The 19,993-nt window shown below is 40.7% G+C and overlaps 1 protein-coding gene across 4 annotated transcripts in view; it reads left to right on the top strand.

The window, feature by feature from the left end:
- WDTC1 (WD and tetratricopeptide repeats 1) overlaps positions 1-19,993 on the top strand; it is a 63,315-nt gene that overhangs the window by 26,776 nt on the left and 16,546 nt on the right. For all 4 annotated transcript variants that reach the window (XM_038531419.1, XM_038531421.1, XM_038531418.1 and 1 more), the window contains exons 4-6: positions 15,522-15,568; positions 15,969-16,080; positions 18,762-18,949. In XM_038531419.1, coding sequence (XP_038387347.1) covers positions 15,522-15,568; positions 15,969-16,080; positions 18,762-18,949 — 347 coding nt within the window. The remainder of the gene's footprint in view (positions 1-15,521; positions 15,569-15,968; positions 16,081-18,761; positions 18,950-19,993) is intronic.

Genomic DNA, 19,993 nt, shown 5'->3' with positions numbered 1-19,993 from the left:
GATAGAGTCCAGAAGTAATAATACCTCAATAACTATAAGCTGTATAAATAGTATTCCCCACTAAAAAGAAACAGAGGTCTTAGAAAAATAACAGATTCTAGGTCTCAGACAAGGAGTGTACAACATATTCTAGCAGAAGATAAAAAACAAAGAAATAGATGAAAAATGAAAGAAGAGAGATATCATTAGGACACAGGGGCTAAAAAAAAAAAAAAGGACACAGGGGCTAGCTCAAAAGGCATGCTACTGGCCAAATCTTTGACAATCTTTTTTTAAATTAATTAATTAATTATTTATTTATTTATTCATTCATGAGAAACACATAGAGAGGCAGAGACACAGGCAAAGGAAGAAGCAGGCTCTATGCAGGGAGCCTGATGCGGGACTCGATCCCAGGACTCCAGGATCACACCCTGGGCCAAAGGCAGGCGCTAAACTGCTGAGCCACCCAGGGATCCCCAACTATTTGAACATCAGGATGAATAGTGACAGTAATGAATTAAATAAAAAATAAAAAATATCTGAGTTACACTGGTAAGAGAGAGGGAGGGAGAGAAGAATGGGAGGGGAAGAAAGACAGAGAAAAGCCCTTTATTCCAGTTGATTGCCAACTCCTGAATGAAGAAATGATAGAGTTTGAAAAATCACCATTTTATAAACATCATACCACATTATCCTAGTAATTGATTCAGACAAGAATAATCAAATAGTGAAACCTTTGAGTGGAAGTGTTATAGACATTAGGACCTTTATTTGCACAACATAAAAGTATTTCCTCACAAAAAAAAGTATTTCCTCACAGATAACAAAAGGAAAATAGTAAAATTATAGGGGAGAAACTTGAGAGATACCACCTTATGCAAGACAAATAGTACACATACACCACCAAATTATGTACACTGACAAAGACACAAAATTGCTTAGGGAGTATTTCTGTCAAAATTCATTACTTAAATCTAATCATGAGAAAATAATCAGACAAATCCAAATTAAGAAACATTTCTCCAGGATAGCTCTATATTCTTCAGAAATGTCAATGCCATAGAAAACAAGATGGGCTGAGGAACTGTTGTTCCAGGTTAAGGGAGACTAAAGAGAAGCTGACCTCATTGTCATCCCAGTTTGGGATCCTAGATTGGATCCTAGATCAGGAAAAATCAAAAGAGCATTATTGGACAGTTGGTGAAATTTTAATATGGACTACAGGGGATCCTTGGGTGGCACAGCGGTTTAGCGCCTGCCTTTGGCCCAGGGCGAGATCCTGGAGACCCGGGATCGAATCCCACGTCGGGCTCCCGGTGCATGGAGCCTGCTTCTCCCTCTGCCTATGTCTCTGCCTCTCTCTCTCTCTCTGTGTGACTATCATAAATAAATAAAAATAAAAATAAATAATAATATGGACTACATATTAAATGATAGTGATGCAATGATATCAGTGTCATATTTCTCAATTTTGATAATTGTGCTCTGGTTAAGTAAAAGAATGATCGTGGAATGCCTGGGTGGCTCAGTTGGTGAAGCCTCCGGCTCTTGATTTTGGCTCAGGTCATGACCTCAGGATTGTGAGATAGAGCATTATGTTGGACTCCGTGCTATGTGTGGAGCCTGCTTGGGATTCTCTCTTTCACTCTCCCTCTGCCCCTTTCCCAGCTCTCATACACACACACTCTCTCTCTGAAAACAAAGAAAAAAAATGAATGATCTTATTCTTAGAAATATATGCTGAAGTAGTTGCCTGTGTAAGGGGTCCTGAAATCTACAACTTATTCTCAAATGGTTCAGGAAAAAAATGGATATGTGTGTAGAGAAAGGAGAGAAAGGGAGAGGGAGTAAGCAAATGTGGCAGTGTTAACAATTAATGAATTAGGGGAAAGGTATATATGGGTGCTTTTGTATTATTCTTGTACCTTTTTTATATGTTTGAAATTGTTTCAAAATAGAAAGTTATGGGGTGCCTGGCTGGTTCAGTTAGAAGAGTATATGACTTTGATATAGGGGTTGTGAGTTTAAGCCCCACATTGGGTATAGAGATTACTTAAAAAGAAACTGGTGCAGCCACTCAAACAGTATGGAGGTTCCTCAAAAAAGTTAAAAATAGAACTACCCTACAACCCAGCAATTGCACTTCTAGGTATTTATCCAAAGGATATAAAAACAGTGATTCACAGGGAGTACATACATCCTAATGTTTATAGCAGCAACGTCCACAATGGCCAAAATGTGGAAAGAGCTCAGATGTCCATTAACAGTTTATTTTTTTTTTTTCCATTAACAGTTTAATGAATAAAAGAAGATGTGAGATACACACACACATATGTATACACACAATGAAATATTACTTAGTCATCAAAAAGAATGAATCTTGCCAGTTGCAGTGATGTGGATGGAACTAGAGGGTGTTATATACTCTAAGTGCAGTAAGTCAGGGAAAAACAAATACCATATGATTTCACTCATGTGGAAATTAAACAAAACATAGGGGAAGGGAAGGAAAAATAAAAACAGAGAAGGAAGCGAACTATGAGACTCTTAGCTATAGGGAAACAAACTGAGGGTTGCTGGAGGGAAGGGGAGTGGGGGTTAGGGTAACAAGGGCACAGGATGTAATGAGCACTAGGTGTTATATGCAACTGATGAATCACTAAATTCTTCCTCTGAAACTAATAATACACTATGTGTCAACTAAATTTATTTTAAATTTAAAAATATTAAAAATAAAAATAAAATAAAAAGACAAAAAATAAATAAATAAAAAGAAAGAAATAAAACTTTTTAAAAGTTTAAAATGTTCATTAAGAAAATACAAGGGGTGGTGTAGTCAGTTAAGCATCCAACTCTTGGCTTCAGCACAGGTCATGATCTCAGGGTCCTGGGATTGAATCCCACGTTGGGCTCTGCATTCAGTGTGTAGTCTGCATGAGATTCTCTCACTCTCTGCCCCTGATCTTGTGCTGTCTGCCTCTCTCTAAAATAAATAAAATCTTTAAAAAGAGAAAATAAAAAGAACTGGTATGTTGGCAGCAACTGAGTAAGAGCCAGAAAAGAAGTTGAGATTAGAGGATTTAAGTTTAGTATTAATTAGTATTAATTCTAAGATGTTCTAGTATGTATTTTCCTTGGACATCTTTGCTGAGCATTCCACGTCCCACTTTAGTTACATGTGCTAGCTCATCTTGTCTTGGTGAGTTTTAATGTCATAACTGGACAGGAGCCAAATATCCTGGGATTCCAGTTTATAGCCTGCAGGGCAGGGATCCTGAAATCTACAGGGTCCTGAAATTTTTTTGCAGGACACTTTCATTTTTGGTGCATCATCAGGATCTCCCAAGTTCCACTTTAAAGTTTTGACCATACTTTGATCCATTCTATTTCTTTCACTTGTGGGATTTCTTGGCACAATGTTCCACACCTGTAGAGAGAGGGAGAGGAAAGGATCTTCCTTTACAAATAAGAAAAGTAAAATCTAGCATTTCCAAGGTCACATAAGTGGTAGAAACATGATTAATAACATTGTATCAGGCTTGTCTGGCCACACAGTTCATAATCCTTCCTACCTCAACCATGTGTCTACTTTTTTAGAAAGGGTTGAGCAGTATCCGGCTGGCTAAATCTGTAGGACAGGCAATTCTTGATCTCTGGGTCATGAGGTCAAGCCCCACATTGGGTGTAGAGCTTACTTTAATTAATTAATTAATTAATTAATTAATTAATCAGTTGGTTTAACAAATAGTTCTTGGCTTAGCGGATTTATTCTCTTGCCTTATTAGTTTTTTTTTTTTAAGATTTTATTTAATTAATTTGAGAGACAGAGAGCATACAAGCAGGGGGAGGGGCAGAGGGAGAAGCATACTCTCCACTGAGCAGGAAGTACAACTTGAGGCTTGATCCCAGGACCCTGAGCCAAAGGCAGCTGCATAACCGACTGAGCCACCTGCCTTATTAGTTTTCTTAATATTTTTCTTAAATAAGTTGCAAACATTACATATCTCACTTCACAATATGGCTTGATTTACTTTTTTGGGTTTTTTTGTTTCTTATATAATTTGAGCATAAATTCACTAGAAACAAGTCGTATCAAACTAGATTGGTTTTCTTTTTGAACATAGTAGTAGACCAGGGAAGTTTTATTCTTCCTTATTCTAACAAAGACTTGTCAGAATTCTTTTTATGATATCCTTATAGAGAAGTAAATTATATACCAAGTTTATTAAATAGTCACCCACAAAGAAAAAGATGGAAGTGAGACCTGACTTTGTGAGAAATTTCAAGGAATGTCCTTTAGATCAGGGGTCAGCATATCAGGGCCAAATCCAGTCTGCCACCAATTTGTTGGCTTGTTTTTAGTTCCTTTTTTATTTTATTGAAGTGTACGATTCAGTGTGTTTTTTAGTGTATTCACAAAGTTGCATAACTATCACCAGTATCTAATTCTAGACATATTTATCACCCCCAAAGAAACCCTTTACCCATATTAGTTATTCCCTCTCCCTGCCAGCCCCTAGTCTACTGGCTATCTCTGGATTTTCCTATTCTGGACCTCTCATAAAAATGGACTCATACAATACATGGCTTTTCTGTCTCTGGCTTATTTTACTTAGCATGATGTTTTTACGATTCATCCATGTTGTAGCATAAGTCAGTACTTCATTCTTTTTTACAGCCAAATAATGTTCCATTTTGGATATACTGCATTTTGTTTATCCATTCATAGTTGGTAGACATTTTGGTTGTTTCCACTTTTCAGCCATTATGAATACTGCTATGAACATTTGTGACAAGCTTTTGTGTCGATTGTACATTTTCATTCCTTCAGGTTTATACCTAAGAGTGAAATTGCTGAATCATATGGTTTTTGTTTGTTTTTATGTTTAATTTTTTGAGGAACTGCCAAACTGTTTTTCCAGGTGACAGCACCATTTTACATTCCCAGGAGAAATGAGAGTTCTGATTTCTCCATATCCTCACCAAAGTGTATTGCTTGTCTTTTTTATAATAACCATCCTAGTGGTTGTAATGTGGTATTTTATTATTGTTTTGGTTTGCATTTCCCTGATTAATGATTTTTGTGCTTATTGGCCATTTGTATATTTTATATGGAGAAATGTCTAGTTAAATCCTTTGCCCCATTATTTTTTAAGTAGGCATTACATCAGCATGGAGCCAACACAGGGCCTGAACTCAACCCTGAGATCAAGACCTGAGCTGAACCAAGAGGCAGACACTTAACCAACTGAGCCACCCAGGCACTCTTCCTTTGCCCATTTTTTATTTTATTTTATTTTTTTTAAAGATTATATTTTATTTACCCATGAGAGATACAGAGCGAGAGAGGGAGGCAGAGACACAGGCAGAGGTAGAAGCAGGCTCCATGCAGGGAGCCCAACGTGGGACTCGATTCCAGGTCTCCAGGATCACGCCCTGGGCTGCAGGTGGCGCTAAACCGCTGCGCCACCGGGGCTGCCCCTTTTGCCCATTTTTTAATTGAGTTTTTTGTCTTTTTATTGTTGAGCTGTAAAAATTCTTTATATATCCTGGGTACTAGACCCTCATTGTATATGTGATTTTAAATGGTTTTCTGCCATTTTTGGGGTTGTCTTTTCACTTTTTTGATATCACCTTTGACACACAAAAGTTTTTAATTTTAATGAAGCCCAAATTGTTTTTTTACTTTTATCACTTGTGTTTTTGGTATCATGTTTAAGAAATCACTAGTCATCAATTATAGCCCTACCACCAAAAAAGGGGGAAAAAAGAAACCATTACCTAATCCAAGGTCACAAAGATTTATATCCATGTTTCCTTCTGAGAGTTTCATACTTTTTTTTTTTTTAAGATTTTATTTATTAGGGATGCCTGGGTGGCTCAGTGGCTGAGCATCTGCCTTCGGCTTAGGGTGTGATCCTGGAGTCCTGGGATCGAGTCTCACATTGGGCTCCCCGCAGGGAGCCTGCTTCTCTCTCTGCCTGTGTCTCTGCCTCTCTTTCTCTCTCTCTCTCTCTGTGTGTGTCATGAATAAATAAATAAAATCTTTAAAAAAAGATTTTATTTATTTATTTGACAGAGAGCACCGGTAAGGGGAGAGGCAGAAGCAGAGGGAGAGTGAGAAGCAGACCCACTGCTGAGCAGGGAGCCCCTCCCATTGGGCTTGATCCTAGAGCCAGGGATCAGGACCTGAACTGAAGGTAGCTGCTTAACCAACTGAGCCACCCAAGGCACGAGGTTTCAATACTTTTTCAGATCTTATGTGTAGGTCCTTGATCCACTTTGAGTTAATTTTGTATATGATGTGATATAGGGGCCCAACATCATTCTTTTGCATGTGAATATGCAAGCCAGTGTCCTCAAAGATCCTTTAAGCTTGTTCCTAAAGCCAAATGTTCCTATCTTTTTCTAGGTTTTTTGGGTATCTCTCTCCTTTATTATGGTAGAGCTTTTCTCATGTTGCCATGGACATGGGCCTGTTTTTTGTTTATCCAGTATTTATTCCCTTTTCTCCCAGTACTTTATACATAATGGGTACTGAATAAATGAATTTTCTGTTTGATCGTAGCTTAGGATAGCAATTTAATAGCTGTAGAAAATAACTCTTTTGGAAAAGTAAGTAAATAAGGAATCCAGTTGTTCAAGATCTGTATCTTTTGTGAGTATCCTAGCTATGTGACTATACCAAGTATATGAGAGATTATACCTGAGGACTAGTTCCAGGGGTGGGGACCAGTGTTTACCAAAATGTGCTTGCATATATTACATCATCTGCTCTTCACGGTGATCTTGTCAGGTTTACATTATCATCACCCCCATTTCTAAATGAAAAATCTGAGATTCTGGGAATCTTAAGTGACCACCCATACAGCTTGGAAGAGGCCAAGCCAAAGTTGAACCCAGACGACTTTCACTTTACAATTCTGATTCTCACTAACTAGCCTCAGCTTATTTAAAAAATAAATAAATAAACTTGGGACGCCTAGGTGGCTCAGCGATTGAGCATCTGCCTTTGGGTTCAGGGCATGATCCTAGAGTCCCGGGATCGAGTCCCACATTGGGCTCCCTGCATGGATCCTGCTTCTCCCTCTCCCTATGTCTCTGCCTGTCTCTTTCTGTGTCTCTCATAAATAAATAAATAAAATCTTTTTAAAAATAAATAAACAAAATAAGTCTGGACAAAAGGCTCTCTAATCCTTTTGGTTATACCAGGATACACACTGATTTGTAGACTTATTAGCTCTTTGCTTCTCTTTTTTTTATTATTATTATTCCCTTATACAATGGGTCCCATTTTTTTTTTCCTCTAGAAGTGAATGACTAGAGTGACTTTTCTTTTCTCCCTTTGGATTCCCACATTTTGATAGATTGCTGCCTACTAACTTGTACTTATTTATTTTCAAAGATTTTGCTTATTTATTTATTTGAGAGAAGAGAGAGAATGCATACATATAAGTGGGGGGAGGAGCAGAGGGAAAGGGAGAAGCAGACTGCACACTGAATGTGGAGCCCCATGTGGGGCTTGATATCATGATCTTGAAATCATGACCTGAGCTGAAATCAGGTTAGGCACCCTCACTAACTTGTATTTATTAACAATGTTTCCCATTTTAATACAGTTTTCCACACCATGACTGCTCATCATGCTCCTAAATAGCACAGGTGATATCTAGCATTGCAACACAGATTTCTAGGGGTCCCTGGGTGGCTTAATCAGTTGAACATCTGACTCTTGGTTTCGGCTCAGGTCAGGATCTCAGGGTTGTGATATTGAGCCCTGTGTCTGGCTCCGTGCTCATCAGGGAGTCTTCCAGAGGTTCTCTCTCTTTTCCTTTCCCTCTGCCCCTCCCCCTTCCCCGCCTCTCTCAATAAATAAATCTTTTTTAAAAAACACAGATTTTATATGTTTCCGGTCAAGTGCCATAAAATAAAAAGAGCAAAAAGCCCCCCAAAACATGACATTATACTTAGTCAGAACTGGCCAGTCACCTGTAAATGTTCTTTTCCCACTAGAATTTTAAAATAAATCATCTCGCCAAATTTGCAACTAACTTATGTGTATAACACTAAGGTAGAGGTGGATATGGTTTAACCTTTGGAGGAATATTCTTTTTTTTTAAAGATTTTATTTATTCATGTCAGACAGAGAGAGAGAGAGAGGCAGAGTCACAGGCAGAAGGAGAAGCAGCCTCCATGCAGGAAGACTGACCTGGGACTCGATCCTGGGTCTCCAGGATCATACCCCGGGCTGAAGGCAGCGCCAAACCGCTGGGCCATCAGGGCTGCCCTGGAGGAATATTCTGTAGCCATTTGAAGTGATGCTTTTGAGGAGATTATAACAACATGGGCAAAGGCTAATGTTACATGTTTGGAGAAGAGGAAGAGAAAACCTCATCAGCTCTATGAGGATAGAAGATGTGTCTGACTCAGTCATGTCTCTCTGAGCCCATCCAATACTGGTGGGCGCATAGCAAACATTTAAGTTTTTAGGAGAGACAGCTCAAAATTTAAAAATTTAATATATGGTATTAACTTTTTCCTCACCTGAAAAATGAAAATAGTACTGTTTCCATCATAAGACAGTTATAAAGATTAACTAAAAGCTTATATGTGGGGCACCAAGGTGGCTCAGTTGGTTAAACTTCTGCCTTTGGCTCAGGTCATGATATCAGGGTCCTGGGATGGATCCCCATGTCAGGCTCCTTGCTCAGCGGAGAGCCTGCTCATCCCTCTCCCTCTCTCTTTGCCCCTCCCCTTCTGCTTGTACTCTCTCTTGCACTCTCCCTCTCAAATAAATAAAATCTTTAAAAAATAAAAATAAAAGTATATTTGAAGGGCATAGTACTGTCCCTGGTACATGGTGAAATAGTATATTTCAGCTGATATGTTATCACTATTGCTATTATTACCTTTTTCTCTCTTTATTGAGGTATAATTTACACAAAATAAAGTGCATAGGTCTCAAGTATTGAGTTAGATGAGTTTTGACACTTGTATAACTGCCATCTGCAATAAATTAGAAAGTACTTCCATCACCATAGAAAGTTCTCATGGTGCCCTTTCCAGTCAACCCTCCTACCTCAGAGCAGCCACTTTCTAGCTTTTGTCTCTAAAGAGTAGTTTTGCCTGTTCTTTATCTAATGTAAATAGAATTAAATGGTACATTTTTGTGTGTGCGTGGCTTCTCTTGCTTAGCATAGTGTTTTTTGAGTTTCATCCATGTTGTTGCATATATCTATAGTCTGTTCCTCCTTTTCATTGCTGAGTAGTATTCTACCATGTGGATAGACTATATTTTATTTATTCTTTTTCCTGTTGATTACTATTTGGTTTCTTTCCAGTTTGGAGCTTTTATTTATTTTTCATTTTTTAAAGATTTTAAATAATCTCTATACCCAGCATGGGGCTCTACCTCACAACTCCGAGATCAAGAATCACATGCTCCTCCAGCTGAGCCAGCCAGGTGCTACTGGAGCTTTCAGAAATAAAGCATCTACAGATATTCCATAGATGTCTATCTTTGTGTGGGAAAATGTTTTAATTTCTTTCAAGTAATTACCTAGGAATAGAATTTCTGGGTCATAGGGTAGATATAAGTTTAACTTTACTTGACACTACCAAACAGTCTTTAAGGTGATGGTAGCAATGAGATCTCTTTTTAATACAGACAGTAATAAGCATGGCAGCTGAGATAGTCCAGCATAATCAGAGAAATACTTTGGTGTTATTCTGACCTGAGTTCCCATCTGGGCTCTGATATCAAACAATACAAATTTATTATCTCACACATTTCTTCTCCCTTCCCTTGTTTTCCCTTTCACTATTATTTATATTCCCCAAATGAATGAGAACATATAATGTTTGTCCTTCTCCGACTGACTTACTTCACTCAGCATAATACCCTCCAGTTCCATCCACGTTGAAGCAAATGGTGGGTATTTGTCATTTCTAATAGCTGAGTAATATTCCATTGCTAACTCTGGGAAACGAACTAGGGGTGGTAGAAGGGGAGGAGGGCGGGGGGTGGGAGTGAATGGGTGACGGGCACTGGGTGTTATTCTGTATGTTAGTAAATTGAACACCAATAAAAAAAAAAAAAAAAAAAAAAAAAAACAAATTTATTATCTCACAGTTCTATAGATCAGAAGTCTGCTCCAAAAAATTTAAAAAAAAAAAAAAAAAAAAAAAAAAAAAAAGGGATCCCTGGGTGGCGCAGCGGTTTGGCGCCTGCCTTTGGCCCAGGGCGCGATCCTGGAGACCCGGGATCAAATCCCACATCGGGCTCCCGGTGCATGGAGCCTGCTTCTCCCTCTGCCTGTGTCTCTGCCTCTCTCTCTCTCACTGTGTGCCTATCATAAATAAATAAATAAAAAAATTAAAAAAAAAAAAAAAAAGAAGTCTGCTCCAGGTCTCACAAGGCTAAGAGCAAGGTCTTGACAGGGCTGTGTTCCTCCTGGAGGCTATAGGGTAGCCTATAGGGTAACCTGGAAAGAATTTGTGCAAGAGTAATAATAATAATTTGTGTAGTAGTAATAATTTGTGCGACCCTGGGTAAATTATTTCATATCTCTAAGACTTGGTCTTACCTGTGAAAAGGGAGTGATAGGGATGCCTGGGTGGCGCAGCGGTTTGGCGCCTGCCTTTGGCCCAGGGCGTGATCCTGGAGACCCGGGATTGAATCCCATGTCGGGCTCCCAGTGCATGGAGCCTGCTTCTCCCTCTGCCTGTGTCTCTGCCTCTCTCTCTCTCTGTGACTATCATAAAAAAAAAAAAAAAAAAAAAAAAGGGAGTGATAATTAAATCATGTATATTAATATCTAGCATTCTTTCTATTAGTGGCATACCAAGGTGGGGGCTGTAGTGCAGGCTAAAGGGGTACATAGTGTGTAAAGAATTTGAAAGCAGTAAGAAAACCCACTAAACCTTTTGCTTTTTAATCATCATTATGTACCTAAAATTCTGAGCAGTGTCAGGATAAAACACTTCTTGCCTCATCCTCCTCCCATAGACCACACTACCTAGCAAATTATAGAAACTTATAATAAATAGTAATTACAATCAATATTTAACAAAGTTAAACAGGAACTAAGAGATCATAATTTGGAAGGTAAGTGAGATTGCACTGGTTAAGGGCTTAGTCCAATAAGACTGCCCTGCTGCCCCCTGCACCACCCCCCCTCAGATGCCAATCCAAGTTCAGGTTATCACATGTGCTTCTGAAAAACTGTCTATAGACTGGAGGTTCCAATAACCTCCTCCTTGAATTTGATTAATTTGCTAGAGTGGCTCACAGAACTCAGAAACATTTTACTTCTATATTACCCATTTATTCTAAACAGATACAACTCAGAAACAGCCAGATAGAAGAGATGCCTGGGAGAAGATATGTAGGAAGGGGCGCAGAGCTTCCATGCCCTCTTGGAATGTGCCACTCTCCCCCAAACCTCCACATGTTTATTAACCCATAAACTCTCTGAACCCTGTTTTTTTTTTTTTTAAGATATTTATTTATTTATTTATTTATTTATTTATTTATTTATTTGAGACAGAGACAGAGAGAAGCAGAGACACAGGCAGAGGGAGAAGCAGGCTCCATGCAGAGAGCCCAACATGGGACTTGATCCCGGGACTCTAGGATCATGCCCTGGGCCGAAGGCAGGCGCTAAACCGCTGAGCCATCCAGGAATCCCCTGAACCCTGTTCTTTTGAGTTTTTGTGAAGGCTTCATTACGTGGGCATGATTGATTAAATCATTGACCGTTGGTGATCTGTTCAGCCTCCAGTTGCCTCTCTGCAGAGTGGGCCTGAAAATTCTAACTCGCCTCTGGCAAATTCTAACTGGTTCCTCTGGCAGCCAGACCCCATCCTTAGGTACTTTCCAAAAATCACTTCATTAACACAACTTAGATGTATTTGGGAGGGACTTGTTATGAATATCAAGACATCTTTTTCACTGTTAACACTTAAGGAAATTTTAAGGGCTTTAGGGATTCAGAAATGGGGAACAAGACCAAATATGTATTTCTTATTATAAATTACAGTATCACAGTAGGTTAGCTATCCTCTCTGAGCAGTTTTTCTTACCTGTGAAATGAGTAGTGATAACCTGTTTCTTAAATAGGATAATAGATGTAGAGTGCTATATTAGTGTCCTGTTGCTGTCATAACAAGTTACCACAAACTTAGTGGCTTGAAACAATACAAATTTATTATCTCACAGTTCTATAGATCAGAAGTCTGCTCCAGGTCTCACAAGGCTAAGAGCAAGGTCTTGACAGGGCTGTGTTCCTCCTGGAGGCTATAGGGTAGAATCTGTTCCTTTGCAATTCCCAACTTCTAGAAGCTGTTGCATTTTTTGGCCCATAAGCCCCTTCTTCTATCTTCAAAGCTAGAATAACAGGACAAGTCCTTTTTATAACTACATATCTCTAGTTCTCTGCAGCTAGGAAGCGTTCTCTGATTTTAAGGACTCATGATCATATTGGGACCACCTGAATAATCTAGAATGCTCTCCCCATTTCAGAGACCTTAACCTTAATCACATCTGCAAAGTCCCCTTTGCCACCAAACATAACATATTCATAGGTTCCAGAGAATCAGAACATAGACACCTGGGGGCCATTTTTCTGCCTATCACAAGTACTTAGCCCTGTGGAAACCCTAAGTGGATGGCAATCACTCAAGGCTTTTAGTACTCCAGAACATTGCAAGCTATAGATGTGACACCCTGCCCCCCACCCCCGGCACATCATTTACATCCTAGTGGGAAAATGAAATGGCTGAGGACAGAAATGATTCTGACCTAAAAAGAGTGACCAGAGCCATGCATGGAGGTTTCAACCAAGTATGATGAGAATGTGAGAGAGGCTCAGGTCACCAAGTGATCTGATAAGTCTGAACAGAGTGAATGCACATAAGTGCAGAACCTGGAAAGAAATGTGGTTCAACCCCAATGAGAATCTTTATAGAACAAAGGGTAAAAGGGAAGGAGAAGGCAGAAGAAAAGCATTTCTAACCAGATAGTTGGGGAATTAGATTTGTTCATATTGCTCAATCCTTCCCACTAATCCCATTGGTCTTGTTTGTTCATTCAGGCAATGGATATGTGCCAGGCTCTGTATCTGGCCTTGGGGATGCAATGAATATAAGACACAAAGTTTGCTTTCTCTGGGCTCAGTCTGGTGAAGCAAACAACCATGTCAACACAGAGCCATAATACAGTGTGACAATAGGAGTCCACAAGGAAGGGTGTTCCTCCCTCCCAAATTTACGGGACAGGAAAGGCATCTTAAAGGAAGTACCCATAAACTGAGACCTGAAGAGTGAGTTGGAGCTATCAGCACACTTTGGGCCACAAGTCGCAGCCTGAATCAAATGACCTCAAACAATAATGAATTGACTGCCTCACTTAACTAGAAGTCCAGAAGTAGAGTAGGCATCAGTATTGGTTACTCTGGTCACTCTTGCTCCATATTTGTATGATTCCCTTTGGCTGGATTATCCTCTGTGTGTTGACTTCACTCTCAGGCTGGCTTCCCTTGTGGTGGCAATTCCAGATGTCACATCAATACACTCAGCATTCAAAAGAAGAAAGGCATCTCTTTCATAGACTGTCTTCTAAGAATGAGGAAATTCCTTTTCCAGAAGCATCCCAGCCGCTGTGGCCCTGGCATCTGATTGGGGTCACAGGGTTACTTCTGAGCCAATCCCTGTGCCCAAGTGAATGCCATGTCCAATTTGACTAAGACCTAAGTTCCTAAACCTATCAGTATGACAAGGAGAGTGGATTTACACTTGCTAAAACCCATGGTCTAATTTGAAACAGGGAGATAAATAAATGAACATCTAGGTACCATTTAAGAGTAAAGGAGAGTGAGAGAACAGAAAATAGTATGTAGGAATGCCTAGTGACTTGCTCCTTCCTTCTCCCATGTAAGACTCATTTCTGCCAATTTATACCTTCTGCTTTTCATGGGTTCTGTTTCCTCATTGCTCTAGCTTTGCCATGATTTCTCTCCATGCATGCTCTCACCTTCAGTGTATTGGTAACTGCCTCACTCTCTCCATGTTTCTCAATTCAGACCTCTAATCTCAAGACTGTCCCAATTAATCTTTCTATATCAGGTTTCATCTACTTGTAGTAAGCTCCAGAAGATCAGGGACTTTGTTTTGTACAGTGCTGTATCCCCAGTGTCTAAACAGTACCTGATATGCAGTGGGTGCTTGACAAATTAAACATATGGCAAATGGATGAAAGATCAATCAGCCTCCTAGTTAATTGACTGCCTTTGGGTCACATACTCCTCTGGGCAAATTTTCTGTGGCTGAGGGGATGTCCCTGGAAGGGGACATGTCACTTTTAGTGGTAGAGCCAAAATTTGTTTGGATCTCATTCCCACTGCTTACTTTAATCTGAACTTCAGTTTACATTTCTGCAAAATAGGATCGATAAAACCTGTCCTTTAAAAGGCACCTGGAAAAATAAAAATAATAATAATAATAAAAGGCACCTGGGTGGCTCAGTAGGCTAAGCGTCAGCTTTCGGCTCAGGTCATGATCTCAGGGTCCTGGAATGGAGCCTTGAAAAGGGCTCCCTGCTCAGTGGGGAGGCTGCTTCTCCTTCTTCCTCTGCCACTCCCCTGCTTTGTGCTCTCTCTCTAGCTCTCTCTCTTTCTCTCTCAAATAAACAAGTAAAATCTTTTTTTTAAAAGATTTTATTTATTCATGACAGACTCAGAGAGAGGGGGGCGGGGCAGAGACACAGGCAGAGGGAGAAACAAGCTCCATGCAGATAGCCTGATGTGGGACTCGGTCCCAGGTCTCCAGGATCACACCCCGGGCCAAAGGTGGCGCTAAACCGCTGAGCCACTGGGGCTGCCCACAAGTAAAATCTTTTTTAAAATTTAAATAAAATCCGGGGATCCCTGGGTGGCTCAGTGGTTTGGCGCCTGCCTTTGGCCCAGGGCGCGATCCTGGAGTCCCGGGATCGAGTCCCGCATCGGGCTCCCGGCATGGAGCCTGCTTCTCCCTCCTCCTGTGTCTCTGCCTCTATCATAAATAAATAAATAAATTTTTAAAAAAATAAATAAATAAATATTTAAATAAAATCTAAAAAAAAATAAAAAATAAATTTAAATATTAAATAAAAGGCTCAGGGGTTCAGTATTTTTTTTTAAGATTTTATTTATTTATTCATGAGAGACACAGAGAGATAGAGAGTCAGAGACCCAGGCAGAGGGAGAAGCAGGCTCTACACAGGGAGCCTGACGTGGGACTCCTAGGCTATAGGTAGCGCTAAACCGCTGAGCCACCAGGGCTGCCCATCAGGGGTTCAGTATTAAGTGAGATTGTGATTATGAAAGTAGGTTATATATTGTAAGATTCCAGGCAATTTAATTCAAATCTGGTCACTCACATGCACCAGGAAAACATGGATGATGGAAAGGCCAGCTTGCCTGTTTAGTTCTTTTCGGTGTTGTGTTCCCCCAGAAGAACCTCTAACTGGCTCTCTTCTTGTTCCTTTCCGTTTATTCCCCCAGGGTCACTCAGGATGTGTCAACTGTCTGGAATGGAATGAAAAAGGAGAGTGAGTATGAACTAGTGCACCTCAGAAGGTTCTGGAGATGGGAGTGAGGAGGCTGAGAGGGGAAACTTTCCTCCTCCTCAGTAGAACTAAGGAAGAGAGACTGATGCACTTTTCTGTATACTTCAGTTTAGTCCATCATTATCAACACAGAGTTGAATGATGAATTGGATAACTGCCCAAACCCTGCTTTTCTGATAACCTAGGGCACTTAAGGAATAATGAGAAACCCTTAGGACAAAATAGAAGAAACTCAAGTAATGTTTACAAGATAACCTTGAATTCTGTGATATCTCCTGTTTGTCGTGCTCTATGTGGCTTCATTCCCTATGAATAGGGAATGTGGGGTAAAGGAATGGAGCCTTGGAACTTGAGAGGTCAGAACCCCTCATTATGCTTGCAGTTTGCTTGCCTCTGGTTCCGATGACCAGCACACGATTGTGTGGGACCCTCTGCACCACAAGAAGCTGCTCTCCATGCACACGGGACACACAGCAAATATCTTCTCTGTCAAGGTGAGCAGGATAAGGCACAGAGCAAGTACAAGGTGTGACTAGGCTGTGCACATGGTTGTATTTGCCCATTGGTGTCCCATGTTCCCCCTGGGGTCACAGACACCTTTGTGATCTGAGCATCTGACTATGATTCCTGGAACCCCATCTCTTTTACATGTTCTGCTTCCTTACATAGAGCCACAAGGCCAGCTCTAGGTGAATTTACATTTATTTGAGTGGTGATGGTATGTGGTATGGTTCCAAGCATGAACTTAGATAGCAGAAAGACTTCTCTGCCTCTTAGAAGCTGTGTGACCTAGGCAAGCCCCTTTACTCATCTGTAAATAGGAAGTTAACTTAGGAAAAACCCCAAGATTCATGAATAAATGAGTAAATAAATCATTTAATTTTAAAAGGGAAGCAGCAATCCATAGGCTTAATATTATAGCTCAAGGAGATGATTGTAAAAAGGCACCTGGCACAGGTGCTTTTAGCTATTCTACATTTGGGCTACCGACTCGGTGGTGGAAGTTGAGCGAAGGAGAATTGGGAATAGGACTTAGAAGTGTCTTCAGACCTCTGAAGCCTTGTAAGTGGAAGTGACATGAAACTTCTGCCTTTTGGTCCCAGAGAACAGATGTGAGATTAGTGACTCAAGTCCACAGGAGCAAATGTGGACCAGATGAAGGAGAGAACTGTCTAATGCTAGAGCAATTTGGAAAAGGTAGAATGGACCCTTTGAGAATGCAGGAAATGTCCAAGCACTGAGTTACTCTCCACACTGGGAACTTTATCTGCCAGGTATAAGGTTGGAGGAAACGACCTTTAAGGACCTTTCCAGCTCTGAAATTCTATAATGGATGTATGTGAGAATGAGGCTGTCTTTTGGAAAGCCTCACTAATCTAAGAAATATTTTCCTAATTAATATCAAGAAGAATTACAAGATACATGAAGAAGGTAGATTTGAGAGCGGAGAACCTACGTATCTCCCTAAACCCTGCCTCCTTCCTAAGCTCTGATTTTCACCTCCTGTTCCAGGGACCAATCCTAGATGATTTTCTGCAATTTTAGAGAGAGAACAATGCTGACTCACCTCTTGCATGGCAAGCAGGGACTGTTTTCTGCCTCCTGAAAAGTGTTAGATTCAATTTGAATCCAGGGGGTGGAATCTGGGAAAGGGACCTGTGCCATCAGTTTGGCATCATACAGCACAAAATGTTGAGTTCGGAAACCAGAATTTGACAGTGGTCTTGATACTCGCTAATAGTTAGGGCAAGGCACTTATATTCACAGACCCTCAGCCTCCTCTTCCATTCAAGTGTAGAAAAGGATTCTTCTCTCTAGATAGTAAGTAGCACTACACACAATTTTATTTAACCCACAAGCTCCCCCTGGTGGCAACTACAGTGTGTGATGAGTGTGGCTCTAGCCCTCAAGAGCTCACCTGTTCATTTCTGTTGTGCATGAGGTATATGCTGTCTCCAGACAGGATTAAAGACTACTAGTTGCCCCTGAAAATGATTAAATTCCATCTATTTCATCTATCCCTTGCCCTGGTGATCCATTAGAGAATGGTATGTGGAAAGAGTGTATTGTTGTTCTTTTGTGAACAGTTAAGTAGGACTTGAGCTCCTTAAGTGCAGAATAATGCCCTACCCCCAGCACCCATTCAGCCTTATTTTGGGTAGGAAGAAACTTTTCAATTAAGAAAGAAGATAATTAAATTTTTTGAACTCAAGAAAAAGAGGAAAAAGTTAACTAACACCACACCTAAATTTTTTCTTCTCAAAGCTAGGTGACAGAACTGCACACTTTTGTAAAATTACTGTTCAAAGCTATGCTTATGGCTGTTTTGTTCTTATCACATGTCATCTGGAATATTTTGTTCTCAACTTCATCTGAATGGCGGGGTTCTCATTCTTTATAATAGCTACATGGAGATGTTGTCTCCTGATGCTCAATCTTTCCCTAGAGTCCAACATTTGAGCCATTTCCAGTATTTGTTATTATGAGGAGGGCCACTGAGCATTTCTGCACAGGTCCCTTTTTTCTAATAGAATTATTTCTTGGGAGTGGAACTTTGGGGTCGAAAAATAGAAACAGTTTTTATTTTATTACCTATTGCCAGATTATTCTCCAGAAATATTTGAAGCCAACTTAAAATACTACTTCCTTCTTAAAACACTGGAAGTCCTTTTCATTTTAAAGATAATTTATTACAGAATCCTCAGTTTATCAAAAAGTCCTCATAAGGTAGTGTGCATATGGGAATCAGACAGACTTGAGTTAACCCAGTGTTAGTGCTGAACCTCAATTTTAAGGGGTTATTTTAAATATGAATAAGATATGGCACCTGCCCAGGTGTCTAGCACATGGTAAATGCTTAGTAAATGGTAACAGCCATGATTAGCATCCACTCAGCTCTTACCTGGGGAAGAATCAAAGGAAAGGGATTCCTTAGGTAGTCAGTTTAGCATATCAGGACTACTCCAGCAAAGTAAAGGTGTGTATGCCCCAATTTTGACTTGTAGGCCTATGGGCTGATTCTTGAGATCCAGTTTTCTTAGTGGACTGTCTTAGATGGGCTCATTTTCTTACCTGATATGAAGAAAAGAGAGTGCTAACATCCAGGCTAGTCTTCTTTCCTGGCCAGCCCTACCCCCACTACCTGCCAATCTCTTCTTCAATCTTTCTGGAGCAGTTCCTGCCTCATGCTGGGGACCGAATCTTGATCACGGGGGCAGCCGACTCCAAAGTGCATGTCCACGACCTGACAGTAAAGGAAACAATCCACATGTTTGGAGACCACACAAACCGGGTGAAACGCATTGCCACAGCGCCCATGTGGCCCAACACATTCTGGAGTGCTGCTGAGGATGGGCTTATCCGGTAAGGGCCTGAGGGATGAAGCGGGGCCTGTGCCTTCCTGGTTCCACTGCATGTTGGCTCCCCTATCCCATCTGCCCCTGCTGCTTCCTTCTACAGGCCTCGTTCCTTCCCTTCAGCAGAGTTCCAGCCTCACTTGTCTGCCCAGGGCACTTGTCTGTGAACATTTGCTTGTCCTGCTCTCATCTTCCCCTCTCCTACACTATATCCAGGCCTGCCGGCCTGCTCTCACCAGCACAGAGTCTGCTTCCTCCGGGCTTTCACACTTGCTTTCCCTCCATGTGGTTTCCTCTGTCCTCAGTTTTTTCAGTGTTTGATTTTCTCACCCTGAGATCACCTTAAGAATCACCACCTCAGAAGCACCTTCTCTGACTATCCTGTCTGAAGTAGGACCCCCTTCCATTATTCTGTCTCAGCACCCTAATTATATCCTCTATCACTCTAATTACCATCCGTAGTTCTCTTATTTTATTTACTTGTTGGTTTTCTTCTTGTCTGTATCACTCACCAAACAGTGAACTGTCAGAGCACTCCATCTGTCTCTTGTCCCTGGTTGTGTCCTTAGAACCCAGCACAGTGCCTGCCACATAAAGATGCTTGACACTTCTCTCGAATAGTTGATCAGTGAGCGTATGTGTGAGAAGGGAGAGATAGCCAGCCAGAAATGGTAAAGTGGGCTTTCTCCCTTTGCAGTGGCCTGGATTGTCACACCTTTGCCTCTACTTCCCTTCATCCTAAAATGGTCTCAATGCCCTTTAACTCCTTTCTTCAGAGGTGACCTTAGAACTTTTATCTCCCCAACCTGCTTTAACGCTTCCCTTTAGATCTTTTTTTTAATTTTTTTAATTTTTATTTATTTATGATAGTCACAGAGAGAGAGAGAGGCAGAGACACAGGCAGAGGGAAAAGCAGGCTCCATGCACCGGGAGCCTGATGTGGGATTCGATCCCGGGTCTCCAGGATCACGCCCTGGGCCAAAGGCAGGCGCCAAACCGCTGCGCCACTCAGGGATCCCTTCCCTTTAGATCTTATAGGACTTTATGCCCT

This window comes from Canis lupus, chromosome 2, assembly GCF_011100685.1.
Source record: "Canis lupus familiaris isolate Mischka breed German Shepherd chromosome 2, alternate assembly UU_Cfam_GSD_1.0, whole genome shotgun sequence".
In the NCBI taxonomy this organism is placed as follows: domain Eukaryota; kingdom Metazoa; phylum Chordata; class Mammalia; order Carnivora; family Canidae; genus Canis; species Canis lupus.
This window is presented reverse-complemented; position numbering and strand designations above follow the sequence as displayed.